The following is a 27,565-nucleotide window of genomic DNA, read 5'->3' as shown; positions in this document are numbered from 1 at the left end:
GTCATAAAAGTTTTTATTTTTTTAAAATATTTATAAATATGATACTTATTAATCAAATCATCAAATTATTTATCTATTACAAGATAAAATCTAAAAAAAATTTAAAAATTATTGAAATAGAATTTAAACCCACAAATTCATAAAAGAAAAATATAATTCTAATATATTGACCAAATAAATTATATAGATTTTTATTCTATCACACACATACACGCACACACCTACACACACACACACACACACATATATATATATATATATATATATATATATATATATATATATATATATATATATATATATATATATATATATATATATAATTTTTGAAAATATTGGGGGAGCCATAGCCATTTGCCAGCATTGCCAACCTAAAGCTCCACCAATGATTGTAGGTCATCTAACATGCATGGTTCATCTAAAATAGAGACAATGAAATATAGGAATTATCCAAATAAAAAAATAATTTTTAAAAGACAATAAAAAATCAGCTTAAATAATATAAAATTATTTTATTTAATATTTATTAATTATTATTAAAATAATTATATAATTTTAAGTATAATAAATATATAATTATAGATATTATATACATAAAATTTTAAATATTATGATAAATATAAAATAACTTTAACTATTGTTTCTTTAATATCACCGTAAAAGAATCGTCAAACAAAGAATAATAAATGATTATTTCAACCGCAGATAACAAGAGAGTCTACATAGCCGGCTCAGATCATCCCAACTCCCAAGTAATAATTTACCAAAGTAAATTTACATAAGCCACACTCTTAATGCATACATAACATGTGCTACAAAAATAAGCCATAATTAGTCATGATAGTTTTTTAAAATTCCACACTTAACTTTTTAACTATTATAATAAATTAAGTCATTGTAGTAGTTTATTTTCTATTTTTAAAGTTTTTTTAAAGCTATGATTGAATTCTGATCAAGATTTCGTTAAGAATAAGAATCTCCCTATCTTTTCACTCTCCTTATTCTGTTAGTAAGTAAAAGGAAGTACCAAGGAAGCTTGGTCCAACCACTAGAAGAGTTGCGTGCCGCAAAATGCCCTAAACCTTTTGACTTATTATAAATCTTTACTACTCATTTGGAATTTCCTTCTACATTTCCATTTCTACCGTGTAAATAAATAATTGCGGTACTTCCAATCACACCACGAGTTAAGTATATACAAAGTTTGACAAATAATAACTTGACATTGAAAATTCACTTTCAACAAGAGAAAGGGAATGAAATTCGTTAGTGATAAGGCAGATTTGGTTAGTTAAGTTGGTTAGTTACTAGTTATGGCAGTTTTAGAAAAGTTAGAGAGAGTGCCACTCTGACACTGATTAGTTAGAAAGCTGGTTAAGTTAACCGACTTAATTTAGTTAGAGCTGTGTTAACCATAACAGGAAAATTATCAACGTTGGAGAAAAGGTTACTATTTGTCTTGTATAGTGACTTTGAAAAGAATTAAAATGACACAATTGGTTAACTGACTTTTTTATCACTCATTTTGCATTCAATTAAATCAAATTACTTATAATTTCAATCACTGCATCATGTTTAAGCATTTTCTTTACTCCATCTCTCCAACTTGTTTTCCCATTAACATCTCAACAAAAAGTCGAAGTTATCTAACAAAAATGTAGGGCTTTTTACTGTCAAAAGAAAAAAAAGTGTTGTAACAGAGTCAAATTAACTGACTAAAGTACATTGGAACAGGTGAAACCTTTCCTATAATATATACTTGTAAGTTGCTGGTTAAATTAACTTACTCAGTTTAGTAATTAGAGTTGTGTTAACCATAGTTAGATGTGATCATATATATAATTATATATAAACTTGTAAGTTGCGTTAATCAGTGTATGGTTAACCCATTCACTTGAATCCATAGGAAACATTTCAAGTGCACCGGGGAGTACCGGTGCACCAGTTATTTTAACCGTTGATTTCAATTAATATATATTATATATATTTTTTATAATTCAGATCAACAGTTAAAATAATTGGAGCACCGGTACTCTCGGTGCACCTGAAATGTTTCCGAATCGATATTCTGTTTTCTCCAAGTTCACTTTGCAACTATACATATTCACACACGAAGTCTCCTTTACAGAGAATCTTTATCTTTATATTTTCTCTCCTTTACAGCAACTATAATAAGTTCACTTTGCCTCACCATTGCAGATTTCTTCAGCTTTCAACAAGAGAAAGGGAAAGATGATGCCAGATAGTGAAATTCATCCAAGGAGTCAAGAATCAGTTGAAAGGTTTGTCCCTTTGTAATGTTCTTCAAGTTCATCATTTTATAATATCACAACTTTTTATGAACTTAACGTATGCATTATGTGTTTTCCAGTGAAGCAAGCTCTTACCAAGGAGTGAGTTTCCCGTCCCCATTGAACGGCGTTGTAATCTTTGTCATATCCACATTAGGTGGATACCTCCAAGTTCGATTCCAATCGAAGAACGTGTCGCCATTCGAAGAACACTACCAGATTATGTGGGCAGCTTCTATGGTGCTATCCCTTTATTCCATCATGTTGATTGGTGAATTCAATCTTGAGGTACGTAAACATAGCTTCGTTTCGATTGCGAAACGCTTCACTGTGCTTATGGGAGCTCTTGAGGCTGTGTTGCTCACTATAATCATAATGCCCTGGTTTGGGTATTTGAAGTTGGTACTTTGGAGCATTTGTTTTCTGAAAGCAACATTGGATTCCTATGAAGAAATGTGCCAATGTTTTCATCAGGTGTTTTCTCAAACCGTTGATACCATAAGAAGCTATTTTAGCAGAGAAGAAAAACGCTTGCCAGTCTAGTGTACCATTACTATTGCTAGCAACATGAGGAAACTTTAATATAACAAATTACACGTTGGTATTGGTTACTTGCACGTTGGTTTTCTAGTTGGCTTGATGTTCTTCTATTATTAGGCTATCTGTGGAGAAAGAGAAGTAGCAGCAGATTAAAGAGATGTGTTGTTTATTGTTCTGGTCTAGAACTACTAACAGTGATAAAAGGGGGTTGAGAAGGAGAGTCACTAATCAACCATCACTTCGGAGCTGGATGGGAGTAGTGTACCTTGCAAGGACTCCGACAATCAACTGAGTTTGAGATCTAAGCGATACTAGGATTAGGGTTAGAAAATATACTTGAGGAGGGGAGTTGTCCCCTAGTATTTATAGCCTTTTTTTTTTTTTTTTGTAATTTAGTATTTATAGCCTTTGGTGACCAGAGATTTGAAGAAAATCTCTGTTTGATTCTGCCTTACTTTGTGGGATATGGTTCTGATTTGGGCGTATACGTCCTTAAATGGACCGTTTATGCGCGTCCTGGCCCAACGTGGAAGCTGGTTGTAACATTTATGTATAGAAATTTTGTCTAAGAGATTTTTGTTTATGTATAGGGATTGAGGGAATGGATCTGTTAATTGAAGTCTTTAGTTGAAGTCTAATTAACTATGTTAAGAATAGTTTTGTATTGTTAATTGCATATTTTTGTGTAATGGAGACAAATAGGCGGACAAGAGTTCGATAAAGGAATGGGATTGGAGAAAGAATAATTCTCTACCTACAAGCGTTTTTTTATACAAATCTTTATAAGTTATTTATATTAACGCGTTTCGAACTGTTACTGCACGCTTTCACTGCACCTCCTTCTTCTTGTTGTATGTTCTTCTTCCTCTTCCTCTTCTTCTTCTTCTTTTCTTTCGTTTCTTACTTTCTCTTTCTCTTTCTTCATTTACGTGCTTTTCTCTCTGTTTTCTTTCTTCGTTATTCTCGATTTCCATTGTTTTTTGACATCAAGAGGAGAAAGAGAAAGAGTTCTGAATTATGCATAAGGTGTACTTCAATGAATTTTGGGTGAATGTATTTCTGTAATCGTTTGGGTGTATTTCTGAAGTTTCATTATCTTCAAATTTGGCAAGAAACTCGTTTTCATAGAGAAAGAAGAAGAGTCGTTCATAATGCATAGTGAGTAGCGCGCTTTGGAAACAGGAAGTGGTTGAATAACGTGCGTTTATTTACTCTTGAATGTGGGAGTGTAATACGTGTATTTTGTTGAGCTTGTGAGACTTGTAAACTAAAAAGACTTGTATGTATAGCAGACATCTTGGAGAAAAATACTTCCCCAAATAGGTGGCTACTTGTAATTTCACAGTTGTATTACAAATCATAACTTTTAGGTATAATTAGATATTTATGTAAAACATTAAAGATACATCAAAATGACAAAATCATATCATTGTTCTAATCCAATAAGGCAGCACATCATTGCAAGGAGAAATGGTAATGAAGTGCTTCAAAAACAAGCCTGGTGGCGAACATAAAACCGATGCTATGGACTGATTTTATGAGACTTTTCCAAAGTAATAATAAGTAAACTGCCTTAAGAGTCGCAGACGATTTTCCAAGAGAAACCATGATAGATTACATTTGAGCTAAGAACTTTAACCTTTGGATGCTTAATCTCATTTTTCGTACAAATAAGACTATACAACCTAAAATATCAGTTTGACAAGCCTAGCACTTGCAAATTGGTTACATTTACACAAAAATATGTAAACCACATTCAATGTAAAATAAATACTATCTAACACATTCAACTTGCAAGGTTAAATCCTTGATTCCAGCATTATGCAATAAACGAGAAACTTGAGACTTTGCAGACACTTTGTCACTGTCTGTTGACACATGTAGATGAAGTGTCCCAACTACATCTGTGTTTGTTAAGCTCCATACGTGAAACTTTTGAATGCCAGAAACACCTTTTATCTTCAATATATCAGTTAACACATCCTTGAGTTCATGCTCATGTGCCCTCGGAACTCTCTGGAGCAAAATTTCGGCCGAATTTCTGAGTAAAGGTATTACAGAGGATACAATTAAAACCGAAATGAAAATTGAGCAGGCAGGATCAGCAACAAGCCATCCCTTGTACTTTATTAATAGGGTAGATATAACGACGCCAACACTCCCCATCGTGTCTGCAAGAACATGCAAGAATATGCCTTCCATATTGTGATCAATATGGTGATGGCTGTGCTCTCGCTGCTCCTCTGCTTTAGCATACGATTCCCATAGCTCTGAATCGCAATGTCCAGTAGAGTTCACTCCTTCACAATGAGATTTAGCAACATCAATAACATCCAAGCAGTGAACAACTGAAGCTTCATGACAATGGTGGCTAGCATGGTGATGGTCATGATTATGATGATGTTCGTGTTGATGTTCATGGCAGTTGGTGTTCTCACGATGCTGAATGCTCTGAATCCCATGACTGTCTGCATGACAGTCGCCCTTCACTGGATGATTGCAGTGATGGTGATTACCAGAATCACCATGGCATGAATTTTCTTGGCAACCACCAGAAACGTTAGTTCGCTCTTGATTGCTTCCATGTATGGCATGGTGATGTTGTTTATCATGGGAATGGTGGGAGTGATGAGTATGTAACTCTGAGTGCGAGTGCGAGTGCGAGTGCGAGTGAGAGTGAGAGTGAGAGTGAGAGCATGATCCAGACCCTCCATGGGCATGATGATGTTCCTCATGAAAAAATATCAAGCCAATCACATTGACTAAAAGCCCTCCGATAGACACAACTAACAAACTACTCGTTGATATTTCTTGAGGATCCAATATCCTCTCAAAAGACTCCACCACTATCAATGCTCCCACAAGAACAAGAAAAACAGCATTTGCATACCCCGACAGAACTTCAAACCTTCCGCGGCCATAGTAATAGTAATTATTTGCAGGTAAACGAGATATATATGAAGCATACAGCCCAATGGCCAAAGCAGCACAATCAAACAACATGTGACACGCATCCGATATCAGCCCAAGACTATTACTCATAAAACCTGCAACAAATTCCACAACCATATACCCAGTGTTGATCAAGAGAAAGAGCGCGATTTTCCGCGATTTCCTCTCGCTCAAAATATGCCTAATAGGCTTCATAATCATATCTGACAAGAACTCCGAGGACTCCTCACTAGATCCAGCAACATCATGGCGAAAAGGATCTAAGTCTCTAACAGCAATGTACAGCAATAAACCACAAAGCAACAAACCCCAAAGCGAAAGTTCGGGGAAATAGAAAAGCTGCAATAATAATATACACACAAAAGTGACCAAATACTCCCTTTGAGTGTCCTTAGAACTCACCAGCTTCTCATCATTGGTGTAGTTCTCACTCAAAATCACAGCGAACGCAACAGTATTAACCAAAGGCCAAGCCAAATCCCCAAAGGAAACACTATCTTCTTCAGATTCAAACACGAAAAAACTAACTAGAGCAGGAACAAGAAGCACAATTGTAGTGAAAAACAGAGTAATTAGCCGTACCCGTTTTTGACCTAGCTGCCTAATCGTTCCCCAATCCATCGAAATCCTTTCGTAACAACCGATAAACCCAGCCACAAATGGAAGCAGCATTGGCCAAATCGCCACACAGCTTTCGCTCGGGAGAATCATCTTCCCCAATTTGTTAGACAAAGGGAAGCACTCTTCTTTATCCCAACCAAAAGCCAGCATAAACAATCCCAAAATCAGAGTTCCGAAGCCACGCAATTTTCGCCACCGGTTCCAGTTCTGAGTCCTCCGCTCTGCAAAGAACCGCGCAGCCACGGTCCCGGTGAACTCGGCGAGGATGGTGGCGGCGGTGCCGCAGTAGCGGAGAGCCTGGAAGCGGAGGAGAAAAACAAGAGCGAGAAGGACTGATTTTGCGACAAGAAGCCTCTGCTGAGAGTGTGTTAAAGAAGAAAGCGCAAGAAGAGGCTGTTTGGGTTTGTGTTGGTTGAAAGGGTCTAAGGAATTGGAAGAAGAGAAGAAGAGAGAAGAGTGGGAGGAGAAGAGGGAGAAGGAGAGGGTTAAGAGGAAGGAGAGGAGGGAGAGGAGGAAGGAGAAGGGGAAGAGGGAGAAGGAAGGGGAGGAGCGGAGAAAAGGGAGGAGGGAGTAGAGGGAGCGGAGGGAGAGGAGGAGGAGGAAGAGGAAGGAGAGGGACGATTTGGATTTGGATGAGGATTTGAAGGAGGGGATGGTGGAGAGACGGGTTTTGGATGGGGTTGCGGTTGGGGTCGATGAGGAAGAAGTGTATGGGAACGAAGGGTAGCGTGTGGGACTGGAGCTGAAGGTGGTGGGGGAGGTGGAGCGCGGTGGAACTGAGAGGCGATGCGGTCGTTGATGATGATGGTGGTGGTGGTTGGCCATGGTGGGGAGAGGTTCAGTTCGTAAGTGGAAAGAAATGGAATAGAGTGAAAGTGATAGTGAGAGCCTGAGAGGGGACGATCTGATCGGATGCGGAGAGCTTAGTACAAACCTATACTGTAAGTAGGGTGAGCACGGTCGGTTTAGTTCGAGTTTATGGTAAAATTAAAATTGAACTGATTTTTTTTTTTTGTGACTTAAAAGAAAAATAAACAAAAATTAAGAAAGAAAAAAAAAAAAGAAACTGCTTAAGAAAGGCAGTCCCGCTGAATACTACTCTCAAACTCCTTCCAAGGCAATGGAAGCTCCATTTGGGGAGAAATAATCCTCATTGTAGTCTTTGCCATGATGTCTGCTACTGTATTTGCATCTCTCAAGATCAACCGAAGATCAACACGCCATTTCCAAGACATGATATCTCGGATTTTTAACACCAAAGGATCAGTAAACCCAGAGCAATCTTGTAAATTATTGACAATAGTAAAAGCCTCCACACAGTCTGTCTCACATATAATGTCTCTTTGTCCCGAGTCCCATGCTAAAAGAAAGCCTCTCCAAATAGCAAACAACTCTCCTTGCAAAATGCTACGACTCTCAATTGTTCCCAGACAGCCTCGTTGCCACCTTCCCTTCCAATCTCTGCTAACACAAGCAAAACCAACTCGAGCACCACTGGCAGGATAGCTAGCATCACAATTAATCTTAAAGGTACCCACTGAGGGTGGAATCCAAGAGCCACTGATGGTTGAGGGGATAGATAGTCGTTGCAACTCAAAAATATTTCGGAGCTCCTTTTCTAAGGACAAAGCCATACCAATCACCTTATCTGTGGTCCAATGCTCGTGAGGATGAAAGATCTCGTTGTTTCTCGAACACCAAATCCACCAGAGACCAGAAAAGAATCTAAAGGGGCGCTGTTTGCTATTATGTAAGAACCAACTAATCAAATCCACTGGTTGATCGGAGATCCCTAAAGCTTGCCAAACAAGTTGGGCTTTTGGACAATCCCGAATACAATGTAAAACCGACTCCTGACTTGAGAAACATCGTGGACAGCTATCCGTGTGCGAAATGCCCCTTCTAAAATGAAATGCAGCAGTAGGAAGAGCCTCCCGAAGACATAGCCAGGCCAAAAATTTGTTCTTTTCCGGAACATGTTGACGCCAAAGCCAAAGCCAATTACCCCTATCCTCCCAACTAAACATCTTCTTACTGAACCATAAATAACCACTATGAGCATCATAAACCTTTGAGGCCGCACCAGTCCAACACCAACCGACCTCTGAACCAGCTTGAACATCTGGGTTGTAAGAATTAATGTTGCTCTGCAGAGACTGATTCAGAGGAGAATAGATATTCTCAAGGTTCCACTGTCCAGATGACCAAAGGTCCAAGATCCTGAGATCCGAATCAGAAATGTGAACATAATCCATCTCCTGACACAGTCGCCCCTCTCTTCTCCATTTAGAAAACCAAAAGTTCTGTTCCAAATTCCCAATGCACCAACTAAAACCATCCTTTAGGATATCCCAAGCTCGACATATACTCTTCCAAACATAAGATCCACTTCCTCGAGACCGACTAAAACAATCATCCTTAGAAGAATGGTATTTTTCCGTCAACAGTTGAACCCATAGCTTGTTGGGATGGTGAAAAAGTTGCCAAACTAGTTTTCCAAGAAGAGCAATATTGGCACAAAAGGGATCTCTAATTCCCAGACCTCCAAACTTCTTAGGAGTGACCAACACTTTCCAGTTAACTAGATTCAGGCCTCTACCATCAGCTTGACCCTTCCATAGAAAGTTTCGCATCATGGATTCTATCTTATTAGTTACCCCTTTAGGGAAGAGAGATACTTGCATGCGATAAGTAGGAATCGCAGTCACTACCGAGTTGAGCAAACAGAGTCTGCCTGCCTTATTAAGCAATCTTCCTTTCCAGCTGGCTAGCCTTCCCCGAATCTTGTCCAAAACATCGTTGAAAGTTGCGCGTGTCACCCGAGAGTGATTAAGGTTCACCCCTAAATACTTGCCCAAGTTCTGAACGAATCTGATGGAGGAGACTCCAGTGAAAATCTCTTTTCTTGTCGCTGAAACATTCTTGGAGCATAGCGCTTTAGATTTTTCCACATTAACCTTCATCCCAGAGGCTCTGCAGAAATTTTCCAAAGCTACCATTACAGTTTGAACTTGCTGTTTTTCAGCTTTACAGAAAAGAAGCAAATCATCGGCAAACATCAAATGAGAAATTCTTGGACCCCCTCTAGAAACCGCAACTGGCTTCCACACGCCCTTACCAACTTGCTGATTAATAGAACAGGACAATCTCTCCATACACAACACAAACAGATACGGTGATATAGGATCTCCTTGCCTAAGACCCCTGCTCGGAGTAAAGCTATTTAATCTATCCCCATTCCAGAGGATAGACAGTGAGGAAGCAGTGACACAACGCATAATCAGATTGACTGTCGGAGGAGGAAAGCCAAAACTCACCAGGGTTTGTTTCAGAAATCCCCAATCCACTCTATCGTACGCTTTCTCCAAATCAATCTTAAAGGCCAGGGTGCCTTTCTTTGACTTTGTCTTCTTCATGAAATGGAGAACCTCTTGTGCTACAATGATGTTGTCAGGGGTTCCTCTCCCCGGGATAAACCCTCCTTGAAGGGGCCCAATAATCTCTTTGAGATGGGGACGAAGTCTATTGACCAGGACCTTCGTTATAACTTTGTAAACCACATTACAGAGACTAATTGGTCGGAAATCCTTCATGAAAACCGGGTTTTCTACCTTCGGAATAAGAACCACAAGAGTTTCCATCATCCTTGGATCCATATCCAAACCAGAGAACGCATGACGAACCATAGTCCAAACATCAAAACCAACAATCTTCCAGTATTCTTTAAAGAAGAAAGCCTGAAACCCATCAGGGCCCGGCGCCTTAAAAGAATGCATACTGAAAACAGCCGACTTAACTTCTTCCAGAGTAACTGGCGCTGTGAGGCTACAACAGGCTTCATCATTCAGGGAAGGCAGTGGCACATCACCAAGACAACCTAAGTCTACATCCTCCGACTGGCAGAATAGGCGTTTATAGAAGGATTCAACTTCCCTTCTAAGGACATCTGGGTCCGTTTCCCACACCCCATCTTGAAGAAAGAGACCATGAATCTTATTATGCTTTCTCCGCACAAGAGTCTGGACATGAAAGAACTTGGTATTTCTATCCCCAAATTTTACCCACTGCTCTCTGGATTTTTGAAACCATAGAAGTTCCTCCTGCACAAGCGTGTTATTAAACTAATTACACTGATTAAAATGTAATTAGTTTGATTTGGTTTGAATTTACGGTTTTTTTTATATGTAGCCGAATAAAACCAAATTTATTAAGAATGAATTTATTCGGTTTGGATAATTGAGTATTCGATAATCTTAAAATTTATAAAGAATGTCTTAAAAATTTAATAAGTACAATAAACATGTAACATCGATAGAAATAATCCAAACATGTTAAACACTAAATACATTAAAAACTAAATTCATTAAAATCTAAACATGTTAATAATAAATAATTATTGTCTAATAAAAAAGTCATATATATATTTTTTATTTTATTTATTTAATTAATATATGATCGAATTTGCCGGTTGGTCGGGTTCCCCACCCCCATAACCGATACTCGAACCAATCACTAACAAAGGCCATCAATTTAGTTCGGATTAGACCCGATTACCCGTTGGTTTTAGAACCAATTTAATTGGTTCGATTCGAGTTTAGACGGGTAATTGGGTACCTGCTACCCGTGCTCACCCCTAATAAGTCTGTTACAGGCTCTCTCTCTTACACGGCTAAATATGAAAAATTAATTATGATTAACATTTAATTAGACTTAATTTATAAACAAATTTAAATGTATAACATTATTTTTTATCTTAATTAAGAAGTTGTGGGTTCGAGTCTCCTATCTTTAGTAAAAAAAAATAAAAAAAAATAACAAAGGTTAAAAGTTAAATTTATTCCAAAAAATGAGATTTTATCTAAATTATTTTTGAAAATTTTTATTAATTGATCATTTAATGATTAAGAATTTATGATATTTATCTTTTATTATTGCACTCATAATTTTTAGGAGAATTGATGATGTAAGATATTAACTTTAGATAAGGTATATTTTTTTTTTTTGATTTTTCTTTTATTGCTCATGTGATACTAAACTTTTTTTTGTAATAAAATAGGCCTAGGCCCAAGAAAGAAAATATAATCTACACTCTTGAACTACATTAATAGTACGAATGGATGAGTACAACAATTTCCTGAACATCTTCTTGTAATAGCGTTTCTAAATTCTTGAGAGCTATATACAGGAACCTAAATCCTAAGTCACCATCCAAGCTCTTCCTTGCCAACCAATTTGCGCTTCGATTGGCTTCTCTATAAATATGGCAGAACTTAGTTCCCACGGTCTTTGTTTTATCTTAACAATTTCTCTTATTATCTCATGATGGATCTAATTAATTTCATTATTTTTTGTGATAGACCTGAGTACTTCTTCTACATCATTTTTCATGATGACTCGGGGCATACCCATATTTCAAGTCATCCGCAACCCATGGAGAATCCCAAGCATCTCCGCTTGCTCTGCGCTGCAATAACCTGTGTTAGCTTCAAATCCAACAATCCACTCTCCCAAGTAAGTACGCAACACACATCCGCATCCTGCTCTTTGTCTTTGGTTGTTAGATGTTCTATCTGTATTAAGTTTGATCCACCCCTGCGGTGGTAGTTTTCAATTTATCTGTATCTCTTTTGTTGTTGTTCTTACTATATGTGATTGTTTTTTATTTATGAGTGTTTGCTTATTTTTTGTAATGTATTCTAGTATTTAGAATTTAGGATTGTTAGATCTGGAGTATAGAGGGTTGAAAATCTCCTGACATCTCTATTTCTAGATCCACCAGCAAGTAGTTAAAAAGACATATGCCCATTTACATTGAAAGTCCTTCCCATATCTGTTGCTCATATTATTAACCATCTAATCCTCTAATTCTAATCCAAAAAAGTTCCGGGATTTAGCATTTGTATCCACACTCTTGTTGTCTTAAGGTAGTCTCTTAATGCATGTATTGTTGTCTCAGTTTATTCTGGGTAATTATGACACGAATCACCCATATTCATCATTCTAGCCCTTCTACTTGTCCGTAAAAAGTCTGTTGTGTGCCATTTGCCATGCAAACCCTTTATTCTTTCTTGTCATTTCCATTTTCAAAGTTTTTGCCACAGGATATGCTTTTTGTTTATTATCCCAGCTAGAATCTTATAGGCACTAGCTACTGTAAATTCTTCATCAACACTATGATTCCAACAGAAATTATCTTGTCCTTGATACTACTTTATTTTTTATATTATTACTGATTTTTGTTTATATCTGGGCCTATATAACATAAGTCCAACCCACTTTATTTTTTTCATAAAAAATTAGGTTCATGGCTTGCAAATATTTCAATATACACATTTTTTAATCCAATATCATTCAATTCTACTAAAGTTCTTACTAACTTAAATATTGTATTTTTTTGCAGGTATTTTTATTACTGTCCAAACGAAAACGTTAGACAAATCATCATATCAATGAATAAGTCAAAATTCTCACTCAAAAATGTCTGAACTTCACATCCAAATCCAAATACACCTTGATTTTAGGTAATAAGCGGGAATAATTTTTTACTATTTCTGTTATTGATTTTCTTTTTCTTATTGATGCTCATTTTATTTATTATTTCTGTTATTAGTTTTTGTCTTGTCAACAGAATGAACTTAAAGATATTAATTTAAGAAGCAACGAAGAAGACAACACTTTCGAGGCTACAAGACTTCAATAACCCTTCGCAACAAGGAAGCAACCAACAATAATAGCTGCCAACCTATATCTACTGACTGGCGAGTTCTTGTTCATTTTCTTTTCATTGTTGAATCATTTAAATTTTGTGATTATGAATTTTTGTTTAGATGAATTAGTTATCAAGTTGTTCCTAGTTTCTTGTTCTAGTGATCTTGTGTGTATTCTTATATATTTTCTTTTGAAAATTAAAAGAGCTCAACACACTAAGGTGGAGCATATAGGGTCAAACATAAACTAGAAGACAGACAACTCCCTAAAAATCCTAACCCAAATATCCAACATCCCCATGTCATCTCCGGCATAGCCATCAACAACCCTAGGGACGCTTGCCTCTCCACTCGTCACAACTTAGGGCGGCCATTGTGATGATCTCTTCTACGCCTTTACCTTCATTCTGAAAGAGCCTCCGATTTCGTTCAAGCCAAATGTGCCAAATGATCGCGCAGAAACATCTCAGGTGCTGCTTTCGGTCCTCCTTTCTCCGCGGCTCATCTGTCCAACTTAGAAAATGGTCCTTTAATAACTCCAGGAAAGCCCATGGCCGGCCAAACGCAGATATCCATGCACTCCACACCTGCCAAGCAAAATCACAGCCAAGGAACAAGTGGTGGATCAGCTCATCCTCCTTATTACATAAGACACAACGCTTATCGTCCTGGTCAATAACCCCGAGCCGGCTTAGCGGTTCCTTTGTATTCACCTTGCCTACCAGGACAAACCAAACAAACAGCTCCACTCTTGGTGGGGCCAACCCTTTCCATATGGTCTTCGTGAAACTGTAACTGGTAACATCCTCTGATAGCATTCCTTCTTGTATTACCTGCACAAAGGAGTTAGTCGAAAAAATTCCAAGTCTATCATATTTTCACACGACTCTATCCTCCCTATTATTCGCTAACCTCACAGGTCTCAACACCTCATGTAACTGACTTAGGAGTTCTAACTCCCACTGGAAAAGCTCACGCCTTCATTGGAAGTTTCATACCCAGTCTAGCCCATCCCAAAACCCACAGTCCCCAATAGCCAACCCACATTGGTTTGAAATAGAGAAGAGCCTGGGGAACCGGTCTTTCAAGGAACCACAATACAACCAAACATCCTCCCAAAACCGAATCCTTCATCCGTCACCAACCTCCATCGCCAGACCTGTAATCACCTTATCCCTCAGATGCTGCTCCTTGAATTCTATATGGCATATATCCTTCCAAGGTCCCACTCTAATAGGCAAGATTTGAGGATAGTAACTCATTCAGCCTCAAGTTATTACATTAACAGACCACCTTCTTCCACAATGGGCACTCTTCCTTCGCAAAGCGCCACCACCACTTAAACAACAGTACGGTGATCCGAACCATAGCATCTCCAACTTCCAGCCCTCCGAATTTTTTAGGGGCCTGCACCAACTCCCATTTCACCAACACCATGCCCTGTCTCCCATCTTCCTTGCTCCACAGAAATCTTCTTTGTAGGGAAATCAGCTTCTCTGCAATCGCCTTTGGCATCTTGTATAGGCTCAAGTAATATACTGGCAGACTATTCAAGACAGATTTTATAAGCACCAGCTTCTCCGCTTTGTTTAGCACCTTAGCTTTCCAGAGGCTTAGTTTCTCCTCCACCTTATCAATGATAGGCTTCCAGGTCTTAACCAACCTTGGATTAGCTCCTAAGGGGACTCCAAGGTATTTAACAGGGAGGGTACCTTCCTTACAACCCCATAACCTACACATACGTTGTACCCACTGCTCTTCACAATTGAGTGAAATCAAGCTGGACTTGTCGAAGTTGATACTGAGCCCTGACATTAACTCAAACCAGCGCAGCAGCCGCTTGTAATTCTGCATAGTCTCATCATCTGGTGGATAAAACAGGATAGTGTCGTCAGGAAATTGGAGGTGTGAGAGTTTCACCCTGTCTCGACCAACCACCAAAGGAGAGATACGACCATTCCTGACTGCCTCACCAATCATTCTATGCAGTACATCCACAACCAGCACAAACAAGAATGGAGAGAGCAGGTCCCCTTGTCTCAAGCTCCTTTCTATTTTAAACGATTTAGATGGTGACCCATTAATCAAAACTGACATCGAAGCTGTGGTCACACACTCCATAACCCATGTCCTCCACCTGCGCCCAAAACCCATCTTCTCCAGCACAATATCCACAAAACCCATCTTGACTCTATCATAAGCCTTTTGGAAATCTAACTTGATTATGGCTGCCTTCCCCTTTATCCTTTTGAGGCAATGCATCGTTTCACATGCTATGAGAGCCCCATCATGGATTCTTCTACCTTGCACAAAAGTACTCTGTGTCTCCCCTACTAGCCCAGGCATCACTGCTCTCATCCTCCTAACAAGTACCTTTGAAATGACCTTATACACACACCCAACCATACTAATAGGCTTGAGATCTTTCATCTCCTTCGCACCAGTGAACTTCGGGGCCAGCGCCACCCACATAATATTGGAATCTGCGGGTAGCCTGACTGTCTGAAAAAACCCCATAACAGCTCCCGTGAACTCCGTGCCAATCTCATCCCAGCATCGCTTAATGAAGTTCATGTTGAACCCATCACATCCCGGCGTCTTCGAGGACTCACAATCCCACACTGCCTGTCTAATTTCCTCAGCTGATGGCATCACCTCCAAAGACACTGATTCTTCCTCATCTATCCTTCCCACCAGACCATCTCTGAACCCCAGCAAAGGAGAGCTCTCCTGACGATACAGATCTTTATAAAACTCTCTAATAGCTACTTTAATTCTAGCTTAGTTCCTTATCAGTCTGCCATTGACTACCAGATTATCAATCCTATTATTCCTTCTTCTTGACGACGCTAAATTATGGAAGTTCCTTGTGTTTCTGTCCATGTCCTTAGCATGCTGAGATCGAGACATTTACTTCCAGTGGATTTCTTTTCTCACATACCATCACTCGCAGCAGGTAACTAGTGCCTTCCTTCTAGCCTCCATAGTAGCATCGTTTCACCAGAACTTACCATATCATCGACCTTTTTGATCTCTTCCTCAAACTTCAAGATCTTATTCTTCATCTCACCAAAATTGTGCTTGTGCCAGCTTCTCAACGGATCCGTTAGTTCCTTCAACTTATCTATGAATTGCAACTCCCCTAAACCTCTCCATTCCTCCTTAACCATTCGAAGGAAGCCGTCATGTATGAACCACGCGTCAAGACTCCTAAAGGGTCTAGGATCTCCCTTCATCCTCTGCTCCTCCACAATAATAAGGCAGTGGTCTGACAAGCCTCTTGACCCTCCTTGTAATCGAGTCTCAGGGAACTCTTCTAACCATTCCACACTTACCAAAGCTCTATCAAGGCAACTGCATGAACAACCTCGAAACCAAGTGAACTTGCGATCTGTAAGTGGCAAGTCCACTAAGTGCATATCCTGGCAAATTAATAGTACCTTTTCATTCCTCTGCATGCACTATCTCATTAAAATCCCCCATAAAGCAGCAGGGGACCTAGCACAGACCAGCAATGTAACTCAACTCCTCCCATACTTGGCTCTTCTCTTCTCTACTATGTGCACCATAAATCAAGAAAAAAGCACAGTTGAAGCTATTCTTCAGCAAAACACCTTCAACACATAGCCATCGTTCCCCCTTATAGCAGTTATTCATATTCAAAAACGTGTCATCCCAAATCATCAACAATCCCCCGGATGCACCGTCCGACCCTACATATTCCCACCCTGTCCCAGTACATCCACAGAACCTATTAACGTTGATTCTTGTCACAACCTGTCTCTTAGTCTCAATCAAGCCTATCATGCTCAAGTTAAATTTATATTTTAAGTCCTTCACCATTCTCATCTTATCATCACCCCGCAACCCCCTAACATTCCAAGAACAGAAAGTCATTTTGAGCTATATTTACACACCTGGTTTTTAGTTTTTGGTCTGCATCACCGCAGCTTCGCCTTTTGTTTCACCAATTTCCTCTTTTGTTCTATTTCTTCATTTTGAGCCTGAAGGATAACCATTATGTCATCTTCCTCGTTGCACAGTATGGCCCCTGATTCCAAAGCCAGCTCCAAAGTTTTTTTATTTACCAAAATTTGCTCCTCCAAGCATTGGTCACGCATACCCCCTGTTCAGACTGATCACTGTGTGCACCCCCTAACCCAACATCCCCATCAGCCATGCTCACCTCTCCCTCTTCCACAGCAACCTGACCATTTCCGACATCCCCACCATCTTTGCCTCTCACCATTTCTGACGCAGCTACAGCAGGCTCCTGGTTATCCGCCACTGCGCCTGGAGGTCTGTCTTCCACCTCATCGAAACCTGCCCCCCCAGTGCGCCTCGCACTAGATCGTCTGCCGGTTCGGGATCAGGTAGCATCGTCGCGGACCAGCCGGCTACCCAGATCGGTGCTCGCCCGTCTCTCTCCGTTCTCAACCCCATGGTAGGTGCCGCCCTCCCCCTCATGGCAGCGCCCACTAGTTTCGAAGGATCCCTGCTGCGCATACAGGATCGCCAGCGCCTTGGTGGGTTGTGGTGCGCGCTTCTCCCGACTCAGATCCAATCCAGCTTCTGATGGGGTGAGGCCCAGCCCAATAGTGTGCCCTTCCAGCCCCCTTTCATTGTTCCTGGGCCAAACCTTAGTGCAGCCCCATTTTTCCGGTTTTTGTTTTCCATACGTAGTTACCCGTTTCAGCCCATTATGCAAAGAAGGAGGTTCACAAGTAACTGTGCGATCTGATTCTCCATCATAACTGGAAGCATCTTTGCGCTCAAAATCCAGAACCGGAAGGCCTTGATTGACGCCATCAATGATTTTATTCGTTACTATTTTTGCGCAAATTCGATTTGTACTGTCGTTATTCCATTTATTTAAAAAATAATCAGAAATTACCAACCTACCCTCGTCATCTTTCCCTCCTCGGCTCACCACCATCAGCGCATCTTCATCTTGGGCGGTTCCCTTTGATGAATACAGACGCTTCTCCTGCCACTTAACTCCCTCTGTACTCGTACTTGCTCTGTTCCGATTCAATATCACACCCATTGTGGATCCACTGTCCATAAAACAATCCTTGCCCTGTAGCCCACCCATTCCATGCCCACTCTCCTTTACCAGAACATCGTATCTTCCAGCTCCAACAGCGACACGAATCCGCTCCTGGATCACTTTCATGTCGCCCGTATCAACTAGGACACGGCCTACAGTGAAATCACTGCATAACTCTGTCTCTTTCGCACACCCGACTACTGCTCCCCAATGACCTCCTATCAAGTTAAAAATGTCAACTGACCATGCATGCAACGGAACTCTGTAGCATTCTAGCCACACCCTTCTGGTATCACTACGCTCCGATTCATTCCACCTCCTCACCTTATGAAAAGTTTGCAAGAGGTCATTCAACTTAAACGTGTAAGTTTCATCGGCATTCAGGACACTATCAAAGGTCAAAAGAGCTTTATAAGCTCCCATTTCCTGAACTTGGACGACAGAAGGTAGTTTCCTCGCTATTATATTCCTCAAGGAATTAAAATCAATTGGCTTCATTGTAATCCCTACAAGTCTTCGCTGTAACCATTCCATTTATCTTGCACCACTGTAGCTTCCAGTACCTTAGTCTCATCAATCCCATGCCCGGTTTTTAAAGTTTCCTTCGTCCGTCCCTCCGTCCCAATGAGCAAGGATTCATCATCGTATCTTACCCCTTGTGGCCACTTTGCTGATGGGCCTGGTGCGTGATCTTCCTGTCGTCCTTTCTCTACTTTCGTTGGTCCCGAGGTTCTTCTGTACTTAGCCTCTCCTACAAAGAGGATCTTGCTTCTCAGCCTCAGGTGATTCATTTTCGCTATAGCTTTTGATGTCCCTCCTTTCGTCATGTATCGGATGAAGGCAAACATGTAAATTTCTTCATTTTTCCATTTTTCTGGAAAGGTATATATCATTGATGCGCCCAGTCCAGTTGAACAAGTGGAATAATTCTCTTCTCGATATTCTGGGAGATTGTCCACAAAAATGGAGAAAGACTCAAATTCCAGCCGTCGATACTCTTCCCTGTTCCAAACCCTAGGATCCTTGTCCTGTTCCTTAGACCTACCTCTCAATGTGTTTCCCACCCACATACTCGCTCTCTCTTGCTCTCTCTCTCTCTCTTTCTCTCACCCATCTCTTTTGTATTTTTCTTATAATTTTTATTTATATGGCTGAATCATTTGTTGAATTATGTTAATTCTATATAAGTATGATTTAGTGAAGTGAAGATAGGCATCGGCAGGATTGAAATGAAGGATATTATTATTTTATTGAATTGAAGATATAGTCTCTATTGGATCAAATAGAAAGTCTCACCTTTTTTAACTAAGGAACCTGTGCATATTATATAGCCTTCATGGTATATTGATAAGTTATTATGTACTTCATGTGTGGCCTTCTTTAAGACTTTTAAAACTTGGGCAAAGTATGTAATTTTTTACTGTAATAAGTGAAAAGTCAACCTTATTATGTGTTGCCTATGTTGAAAGAAAAGATAACATTTTAACAGTGTTATCTTAACTAAAATAGGCAACACTATAGTATGTTGTCATAGAAGGATCACTTAAAAATTGTTGTTTTAGGATTTCACAACAAGCGTGGGCTATATCTAAAGAAAATACAATGCTTCTTAAAGGATACAAAGTCAAGAATTCTTTTGGATGCACTATCAGAAATGTGGCAAAAATCAAGAAAATCCGTGGCGATTAAACGTTAACAACGAATACATATCCGTGGCTAACAAGAGCGATGCCTTTTCAGTTAGCCATGGTTTTCGGCCTGTTAGCCACAATTATGTGACCCGTGGAGACATTTGAATAGTCACAGTTTTTATATTATTGCCCACACTCTAAATCGTGGCTAAATGATAACAATGTAACCAACAAGTATAATTTTGTCACAATTTTTTCCGTGGCTAATATTGGCAGGCTGGGATTTTTTGCCACATTTTTCTATGGCTAAACATTGATGGGTTATTTAGCTATGGTTTTTTCTGTGGCAAAAAAAAAAAAAACATGTACAAGAAATATTTGGTAGGCCGGGTTTTTTTTCATGCTTTTTTTCGTGGCCAATATATTAATGGGCTATTTACCAACACATAAATCTGTAGCTAAATTTTTTTTAATTAAAAAAAAACTCTCAGCCATAATTATTAATTGAATTTTTTTTAATTATTGTTATTGCATATATTTATTTCCATATATATATATATGAACATGTTAAAAATATTTTCTAATAATAAAAACTATCAAAGCAACGATAATAACTATCAAAACAAAAAAAAAAAATAGCAAACTAAGTAATAATGGTAAAGCATATGCATTGTTCATATGTATAGTAAAGAAATAACAAAAATCAAGTTTTCAAATTCTGTATGACAAAAAATTAAAAGTATCTCTAATAACAGTGTAAACTAGATATAAATTAAAATTAAAATAAACATGACATGAGGTGCATCAATCCGACTGAATGTGTGGCACAGAATCAGAGAAAGTAGGTACTTCATCAATGTACTTCTATTGTAGAAATCTATGAAGAGTTGTCACTTGATCTTTGACTTCTTGAAGTTGCCTCTCTAAATCTGCAACATGCTGTTGCGATGCACTGTTAGAACCTCTGTATATAGCCCCTCCAAAGATGCGCTTTGACTTACCAAAACCACTGGGACATGCACCATTGCTAAAACCACGTACTCGCTTACCATTCTCAGGACCACAAACTTTTTTAATTACATCATCTGGATGAGCCAAGACTTTTGAATGAATACCTTCAGTGGAGCTTCTTCAGGAAAATGATCTGCCATTTTTCCCTACAAACAAATGCACATCGCATTGGAGTAGAGTATTGACATAATTAAGGCATATAAAAAAAGGTTTAATTACTCTATTGGTCCCTATAATTTCACCAAATTTTTAATTAGGTACCTATGCTTTTTTTCCTTTCAATTGGGTCCCTACACTACTTTAATTTTGTAATTAAGTCCTTCTTAGTGTAAAAAATATTAGAGTTGGCTGAATATTTCTTCGCAAATTGAAGGTATTTATAATTAAAAACTTAATTAAATCTTTGACTGCATGCATTTTGGTAAAAATATTATATTAATTTTAACATTTTTAACATGAAAAGGACATAATTACAAAATTAAAAGCAGTATAAGAACCCAATTGAAAGGAAAAAAAGTAAAGGGACCTAATTAAAAATTTGATGAAACTATAGGGACCAACAGAGTAATTAAACCTAAAAAAAATACAGCCAAATAAAAAAAATTCAGACACTCACAGCTAATCGTTGTCCTTTCCCGCTTACATAACTCCCATCTTTCTTTAGCAAAGTTGATACAATAACCTCACTTCAAAATACAGGCCTTCCCAATTTTTTCTCCTAATACAATAAATAGAATATTAAAGGTAATCACAAATTTAATTAAAACCGCTAATTTTATAGAAATAGCATAACAGTACTAGGCTCAACAATAAAAAAAATAATACCATCTGAGTTGCTCTTCTAGCATTGCTTTTACTTCCACCGGCATGTGAAACTATAAGCTTCTCACGATTTCTAGCGTTTCGCAAACATTGTTTCTATGATTTTCAAGAACAAGACACTAGTAAATAAATGTTACCAGATATCTATAATAAATATTCAATAAAAAAAATAAAAAAGCATAGATTAAGTATTTACCTTTGTTTTAGGGTCTATATAATGATCCACAAAAGCAGTCCATTCAACAGGCGGTATGCCTGAGGGATTCGCAGCCAGAATTTCTGCCTTTCTTTTGTTAGAAAAGAAGTATTCTCCTTGTAAATTATACTTATGGGCCTTCCATCTATCACCTAAGGTCCTTAGAGCCCATTTGACGCCAACAGCATAATCAAACTTAAAATTTTTCTTGAAATATTTCATAGAGGAGATTAATTATTAAAAGACAACAAATCAATAAAAATGCACATCAAAGTGAAATAAACTTACTTTAATAAGTTCCCACTGTCTTTTTGTGTTATCTTCTGGCATCTTATCCCATCTTTTGATTGATATGGGACAAAATATAATTCCACGAGCTACTTGACCAAGAAATCTCACAAACAGGTTCGAGCCGTTATCTCAACCTTGTCCATCTGCATCCAACTCCATCATAACTTTTTCACATTTTTTCAAGGTCCAAACTTGAATCGCTGTCATCTTGCGAGTGATGATTTCTCCAGTAAAGGTGTCTGAATTAATGGAAGAACGTCAAGTCAAACTAAACCAAAGTTAAAAAAAGCAAAACAAAACGGCATAGATGACAAACTTAAATTTATCAAATTAATTACACACACACATATATCACTAATTAATCTAAATTACATACGAATCTAATCTAAATTCCATACACATATCGGTATCAAACTAAATATAGTATTCAACAATAAAAGCACGGTGGGTTGGTAAGAAATTGTCTCTAGAATCCTGAACTTACCAATTAAACAAGTGTGGCTTTAATGAAACGAAAAATTAGATTATATGGTTCAAGGTTTTGTCACACTAAAAGAGGTTACCAACAAAGTAAACATGCATATTGCTAGTCTGTCCATGCATGATTAATCAAGAAAAAAATAACATTATTAAAGCAAAGTGTATAACAACAAGAACCAATTCGAGGCCAATAATTCCGACCACAACCAGTTACATTTTTATCCCACATATGACTTTTTCCTGATCATGTATAACATGTATACATACTACAAGCAAAAATACTATATCACAGTATCCAATAATTTTAAAATATATTTATAGTAACACAAATCCAGGATAAGACAGGAAAAACACAAATATACTTTGTGTAGAGCAAATAGAGAAGAAACCAAAACTAAAGGGAACAAAAGTTGAGTTATGCAAATTTAAAAACAGGATGAGAAAAAAAACTAGCCAGCACAAGAATAACTTGTAGAAAATAAAATCAACCACCTCCGGGCTTTAAATATAAACTCACTAGAGATTGGTAAAATTAAAAAACATCTACTAGAAGAACACATAAATCGGCAAAATAAATGGATCTGATTTGGCAAACTGGCCACCTAATAAAAAACTAAATACTCTTAACTTATGGTGAACTAATTGGAGCAAATTAAAGGAGCACATAATTTCAGAACAATGGACAAAAATAAAGTAACTAGATTTAGTCACATACTATTATTTCGGTAAAGCTAAACCAAAAAATGAAAATAAAAATTGAAAAGAACAATCTATCATTTAATGTTAAAAGACACTGCTGCTCAAGATATAGATCAAGACATAAACAGCAACATTAGGGATTGGGTAATTATTTCAGCTGAAATCAGTTCCGAACTCCAAGACGACAACGCCTCTTAATTTGCTTAAAAAGATATTAAAAAAGCTACATTGTAACAAATGTATTTTATTTTATAGGAGCATTCGGATAACAAAATTTGACACCAATACTATTTCCTAGTTGCTCGAAAAGAGAAGTTAGAGTTTGAATAAACCTACCTTTGACCTTCACAAGCAGTGGCTCATTTTCATATCTTTTATTCTTAGGTGCAGCAGGTTCTGGTAGATCAACACCACTTTGATTTAACATCTCTGTCTCTGAAAATTCATTCCCACCATCATTGAGACTTATTTGTTCCAAACCATCTTCCGAACTCAAGTTTATGTCTTCACTTTATCTTCGTAGCTCTTCAAAGATTGATTGTCCGGAAATATTACGTTGATGCTTCATAGTATACCAAATGCCTGCAACACAAAGTCATAGACAGCGTAAAAAGAATTCAGAAAAAAAGTCAAATAAAATAATACAGATAAAATATTTCATATAATTGAAATACAAGAAGTCAAACCACATAAAAAGAGTTTCATAAATGTCTCTACATTTAACTAAATTAAATATTACTAAGCATAATACCAATACAGCATATTCAGTAAATCAATCATAAAGCATATTTAACAAGTCAAACTTAAATTCAGATTTAGAAAATATCCAAAGTTTCATCATTAATAATTGAAAGAAATCACTCATTTTCAACCATACTAAATCAATGATTTCCTGCTTAGAAACAGGTAAATATATATTTGGTTCGGTTGGATAATGTTCCTCCTTCCAAAATGGCTTCTTGTTGAGATCAATATCTTTTAATTTATCGCAGCCTGAATTTCTGGTGATTCAGTTGTAGAGCGAACAGATCCTCTCTTTTGAAAAAAATTTGCAATGTGTTGCTCTATAATGATGAATTGTTTTCGACGTGCCCACTCAAACTCACATGTTGGCTTGGTTGTAACGCTTGTCTACATAGATAAAAAAATGCAATGATTTATATTCAATTTACAGTGTTATATACAGGTTCTAGAAAACAATTTATTTTTAAAAGTTACCTTCAGATCCATTAATTTAACATCCGCATCCCAGTCAGAAGAAATAATAAAATATGGAAACCCATGCCTTTGCAGATACTGCACGCTAAGTGCATATATCTCCTACAAGTTTCCCACCAAAACCAAAGAACTATAGAGAATTATTAAATGGTAACATCATGTTAAATTCGATAACAAAGCGCAAACAGAATATTAAAGACAACAAACCTCTATACTAGAATCCATAGCAGAAGATGGGGCAAAAGTGTAGAATGCATATGAGAAGGGCTTTTCACAGATATTGGTGTGAGCATTGTGTACTATCAGCCAAGAATGCATATTAATCTTGTTACAACACCAAATGTCAGAGACCACGTCGAGTGCATGTTGCAACGAGGAGAATGGAGAAGCAGAAGAGCGTAGCAAACTTGATGCTTCCACAACATTTAAGCAAGTCACGCTCTTCCATAGTAATCCATGTTGAATCTTTTCAGCAAGGTCGTGCGATTGTCATTTTGTGTGACCTAAATAGTAACAAATACATCAAGATTAAAAAGCATAATTAGTCATATTTTTATAATTAAGACAATTAATCAGATTCATATAAATAAATAAAAGATTGAAAAATCACTAGAATATACTAACAAAAATTAGTTCTCATTCACTTCACACCCCAATTCAAATCATGCTCCCTATCAGAAGGAGTTAAACTATGCTAACATACTATCATTGTATATAGAAGTAGCCATCAAAACTAAGAGTTAAAGATGAAATTCAAAACAGAATTAAAACCTGACCCTGAACTTTTGCTACTCAACGAATTAGTTTATAAATTGGTTTCTCAAGGCTTATGAAACGTAATTTAAATACGTACAATGTATAGTTTTTTCTTTCTTGAACGTCGAGATGAATTTAATTAATACTTAGTAATTAACTTAGTTATTATTCCAATTAATCAGAGTTAGTGGTTTCTAAAATTAGTTAGAGCTACTCCGTTAAACATAAACATGAGAATTTCAAAAGATACTATACCCCTTTTTATCTCCCCTATCTAAAAAATCTTCACCTTATTAACATTATTATGCATCATAACTTTAATTTCATTCTGTCAAATAATAATTTTAATGTATATTATTATTAAATTCACTTACTTCCCTCCTCCTCAATTTAATTTCAAATCAATTTATACTCCATCTGTAAGTTAATTATAAACATGTATTTATTTTTGAACAGTGGGTCATTGGAATAAAATAAATTTTGCATGTTCTTTATTATTTGTATTTCTTACCTTTTTATTCTTTACTATTTATTTATGGTGGAGTTAAATTTTGATTCTGTTTGAGATGCATACTTAAGAATACAATAATGATCCATCATATATATGAAAAAAATATAACTGATATAAAAAGTGATTTTAGTCTATAAGTAGTTTATAAACTTAGTTTCTTTTTGTACTCTTCTTATAATTTTAACATATATAACATGGATCATTATTATTGTAGCATTGAATTCTCTTCTAATAATTTGATGATGATGGTAGTGACTCTTGTATCTGTACTCTTAAGTATGCATCCCAAACAGAATCAAAATTTAACTCCCCCATGAATAAATAGTAAAGAATAAAAGGGTAATAAATACAAACATAACCACCATAAATAAATAGGAAAGAATAAAAAAAATTGCATTCGGCCAGAAAGAACATCGACAGAAAAAATGTGCAGGGTAAAAATGAAAGAAAGAGTGAAATTACAAATCATGGTCCGCATCTAATTTTTATACCGCTAATGAACAACATAACCACACTAAGAAATTACTATTTAATCAAGAAGCAAAAATTAACAACTTTAGCAGAAAGTGTGAAAAATGTAAATCATAAACCGCATCTAAAATTAGATAATTAACATACCTTATTAATTTTCAGTGGCAGCACTGGGAGGGAGAAGAAACCAACTATCAAAAAATTGAAAAAAAAAACCTGCACCCTGATATTTACCTGAGGTTAAGGTTTAAATTTGAGAAAAATATGAACTGCATAGAAATATTTTGAAAGGGTTTGAGGGAAATACCAAACTAAGCACAGAATTGGAAGTGGACATTGTTCCATTTCGTCACGGTGATCATTAGGTCTGTGGCAAATAAGAAAATCCATCTCAAGTTAGCCACGGACAAAAAAGAACGTCAGAAAAACTTCGCAAAATTTGGTCACAGAGATATAATACGTTGCAATTAGTTACTGCGATCATTAAGTTTTGCCACCATTTGTTCGTGAATACCAACCTGTTGGTAACTCCCGTATTTCTGGTAGTATGTTAAAAAAGTGTTGTTCTAGATTAAAAGAAATAATGTTATGGATAACTCCTTCAAAAGTGTCCTGTTGTGTTAGGCGGATTAGAGGCAATTTTCTTTTTTATATATTTAGACAATGGTTTTTAATGTCTAAATTCGAAGTGTGCTGTTGTGTTAGGCAAGTTAGAGGCAATTTCCTTTTTCATATATTTAGACAATGGTTTTTATTATCTAAATCTGAAATTGTTGTAGTGGGTTATGAATGTTATTGTTAGGTCATGCATGTTACACTGTTTATTAAGTTTTTTATGACTTATGCATAAGATATTATATATGAAGGAAAGACAGTCCAGTTTGCCATGCGCACCCCACATGATTTAATTTGAGTGCTCTCTCTTTATTATTATTATCTACAACAATTCTCATATGGGATACTTACCTCTCTTTTTAATTATTTTATTTTTAATTATTAAATAAATAAAAATTCAAATATATATAATTTTTAAAAATAGGAAAAATTAAATAAATCCAGTTATTTTATACATAATTAGAATCTAATTAATAAACAATTTAGAATTTTTAATATTTTTATTAAAATGAAAAATATGATAAAGTATTTACTATTGAAATACAGACCAATATAACCTTTTACTTCCAATTACATAAATTCTAATTCCAATATAATTTACTGACTAAATTGATAGATTTTCATAAACATATTTATTCGATGTTCAATTAGACATGTTAGATGTCATGTATATTATATTATTATCAATTAATATTTCATATCA

General features: G+C 36.9%; 2 protein-coding genes across 2 annotated transcripts; one reads left to right on the top strand and one right to left on the bottom strand.

Annotated features, from left to right (window-relative positions):
• Positions 1 to 2,125: 2,125 nt before the first annotated feature.
• On the top strand, positions 2,126 to 3,197 carry LOC107605297 (uncharacterized). Its single transcript, XM_016307135.3, has 2 exons — positions 2,126 to 2,282; positions 2,372 to 3,197. Exons 1-2 carry the CDS (start codon positions 2,233 to 2,235, stop codon positions 2,832 to 2,834), a joined length of 513 nt encoding a protein of 170 aa, XP_016162621.1. The 5' UTR covers positions 2,126 to 2,232; the 3' UTR covers positions 2,835 to 3,197.
• A 1,224-nt stretch (positions 3,198 to 4,421) lies between these two features.
• LOC107605296 (zinc transporter-like protein) lies at positions 4,422 to 7,328 on the bottom strand. Its single transcript, XM_016307134.3, has one exon. The coding sequence runs from the start codon at positions 7,227 to 7,229 to the stop codon at positions 4,605 to 4,607; it is 2,625 nt and encodes an 874-aa protein (XP_016162620.1). The 5' UTR covers positions 7,230 to 7,328; the 3' UTR covers positions 4,422 to 4,604.
• Positions 7,329 to 27,565: the final 20,237 nt, after the last annotated feature.

This window comes from Arachis ipaensis, chromosome B6 (assembly GCF_059453495.1).
Source record: "Arachis ipaensis isolate K30076 ecotype BB chromosome B6, ASM5945349v1, whole genome shotgun sequence".
NCBI lineage: Eukaryota > Viridiplantae > Streptophyta > Magnoliopsida > Fabales > Fabaceae > Arachis > Arachis ipaensis.
This window is presented reverse-complemented; position numbering and strand designations above follow the sequence as displayed.

What these genes read in the sequence shown, in the direction of transcription:
- LOC107605297 (XM_016307135.3), top strand. Translation starts at nt 2,233, where the DNA reads ATGATGCCAGATAGTGAAATTCATCCAAGGAGTCAAGAATCAGTTGAA. An exon ending in AGTCAAGAATCAGTTGAAAG is followed by an intron (nt 2,283 to 2,371) that starts GTTTGTCCCTTT and finishes TGTGTTTTCCAG; the next exon opens with TGAAGCAAGCTCTTACCAAG.
- LOC107605296 (XM_016307134.3), bottom strand. Translation starts at nt 7,229, where the DNA reads ATGGCCAACCACCACCACCATCATCATCAACGACCGCATCGCCTCTCA.